The sequence below is a fragment of the Myotis lucifugus genome, unplaced genomic scaffold (genome assembly GCF_000147115.1).
Source record: "Myotis lucifugus unplaced genomic scaffold, Myoluc2.0 scaffold_995, whole genome shotgun sequence".
Taxonomy (NCBI): Eukaryota; Metazoa; Chordata; class Mammalia; order Chiroptera; family Vespertilionidae; genus Myotis; species Myotis lucifugus.
In genome coordinates, this window is record NW_005872043.1 from 122,201 (window position 1) to 124,487 (window position 2,287).

The 2,287-nt window shown below is 40.9% G+C and overlaps 1 protein-coding gene across 1 annotated transcript; it reads left to right on the top strand.

The window, feature by feature from the left end:
- The first annotated feature begins 651 nt into the window (after nt 1–651).
- Nucleotides 652–1,605, top strand: LOC102434787 (olfactory receptor 7A17-like). The gene has a single exon (XM_006107059.1). It carries the CDS (start codon nt 652–654, stop codon nt 1,603–1,605), a length of 954 nt encoding a protein of 317 aa, XP_006107121.1.
- The last annotated feature ends 682 nt before the right edge of the window (nt 1,606–2,287 follow it).

Genomic DNA, 2,287 nt, shown 5'->3' on the forward strand with positions numbered 1-2,287 from the left:
TGATGCACTCTAATACTTTCTTTTGTGCCTTCTTGACTCTATTCTATTTCACCAATCTGGATCCTTTTTGAGTCTTTAATACCTAAAGTAAGTGTCATCAGAGGGCTTTGGCACTGCCTCTTTTCCTAAATAACCCCCACCCCAAGTAACTACATGTCTCCCACTTTGTCTTCCTTGAGGTCTCTGTTCAATTTTCACCTTGTTGTCAGGGCGTCCTGCACTCCCAGTATAAAATAATACCCCATCCACTCTCTTTTACACCAACTTTTTATTTCTTCACATGACACCATCTAACTTGGTATATGACATATATATTGTATATGTTCTTTTACTATCATTATATTCTAGGAGTTTTGTTTCTGACCATCCTGTACCCTTTCCCTAGAGGTGGGAAATGTCAATAAATATTGCTCAAGTGCATGAAAGCATTTCTCATGAAAACAGTGTAATCCATGACCACCTTGGACACAAAGTTTGAGGAAGACAGAAATTTCTAATCAGCGATGTCATGGGGGATGATACGTACAAAAAAATAAATATTGTTGTTTTATTACAAAATGTAATAGTAGCATTTCAACTATGCTTGTAATGGCCATTTGTGTAAAAACTAATCATGCTATTTTTTCTTTCCTACTAGTCACCTCCACCCCCATGGGACCTGGGAATGATACTCTGATTTCAGAATTTCTTCTTCTGGGATTTTCAGAGGAACCAGCACTGCAGCCCCTTGTATTTGGGCTTTTCATCTGCATGTACCTGATCACTGTGTTGGGAAACCTGCTCATCATCCTGGCCGTCAGCTCAGACTCCCACCTCCACACGCCCATGTACTTCTTCCTCTCCAACCTGTCCTTGGTAGACATCTGTTTCATCTCCACCACCGTCCCAAAGATGCTGTGGAATATCCAGACACAAAGCAAAGCCATCACGTTTAAAGGCTGCATCACACAGATGTATTTTTTCTTACTCTTTGGAGGACTGGATGACTTCCTTCTAGCCGTCATGGCCTATGACAGGTATGTGGCCATCTGCCACCCCCTGCACTATATGGTCATCATGAACCCCTGGCTCTGTGGACTGCTGGTTCTGATGTCCTGGATCACAAGTGCCCTGCAATCCTTGTTAGAAAGTTTAATGGTGTTGCTATTGTCCTTCTGTACTGACTTGGAAATCCCCCACTTTTTCTGTGAACTCAAAGAGGTGGTCCAACTTGCCAGTTCCGACACCTTTCTTAACAACATGGTGATGTATTTTATAACTGTGCTACTGGGTGGTGCTCCCCTCGCTGGTATCCTTTACTCTTACTCTAAGATAGTGTCCTCCATACGTGCAATCCCATCAGCTCAGGGGAAGTATAAGGCATTTTCTACCTGTGCGTCTCACCTCTGGGTTGTCTTCTTATTTTATGGAACAGGCATAGGAGTGTATCTCAGCTCTGCTGCTACCCACAGCTCACACTCAAGTGCAGCAGCATCAGTGATGTACACTGTGGTCACACCCATGCTGAACCCCTTCATCTATAGTCTCAGGAACAAGGACATAAAGAGGGCCCTGAAAAGATTCTTTGGGATGGCATGTGCAAAGGAGACAATCATCTCAAGGTAAAAAGTGCCCTTGATTTTGGGGCTAAAGAATTTAAAACCAGAAACTGTGATTCTTTAATCACATTGTGTTTTTCAGACTTGCTCTTTTTGTTTTCTTAAAACATATTTTTATTTATCTCAGAGAGGAAGGGAAAGGGAGAGAGAGAAACATGGATGATGAGAGAATAGAATTGATTGCCTGCATCCTGCATACCTACTCCTGGTGATTGAACCCACGACCTGGACATGTGCCCTGACCAGAAATCTAACGGAGCCCTCCTGGTTCATAGGTTGACGCTCAACTCGTGAGAAACACAGGCCGGGCCAGAATTGCTCCTTTTATTCTGTCCTTGAATTTCCTTTGTTTGTTTCAACTTCTCTATACAATTTAAATAACCATTTTATTAAGCTTCCTGCTTTGTCTGTTATATAGACAGTTGTTCCCTTTTGTCCTTTTTTAAACTTCACTAAGTTTTTCAACCTTGATCAGAAATAGTGAGAAGTTTTCATTTACTTCACTAGAAACATTGATGTCTTAAGAATAATTTCTTCTCAAATGACATATATCATTGTAAGTAATTTGTTCTTGTTTTGTAGGTAGAACAATAAGTAATAAGTGGTATTACTCATGTAGAAAAACTGTACGTGGCTACCTAATCCATTGTATAATTTCATTCCATAAAATCTGAAACCTCAGTTTTCAC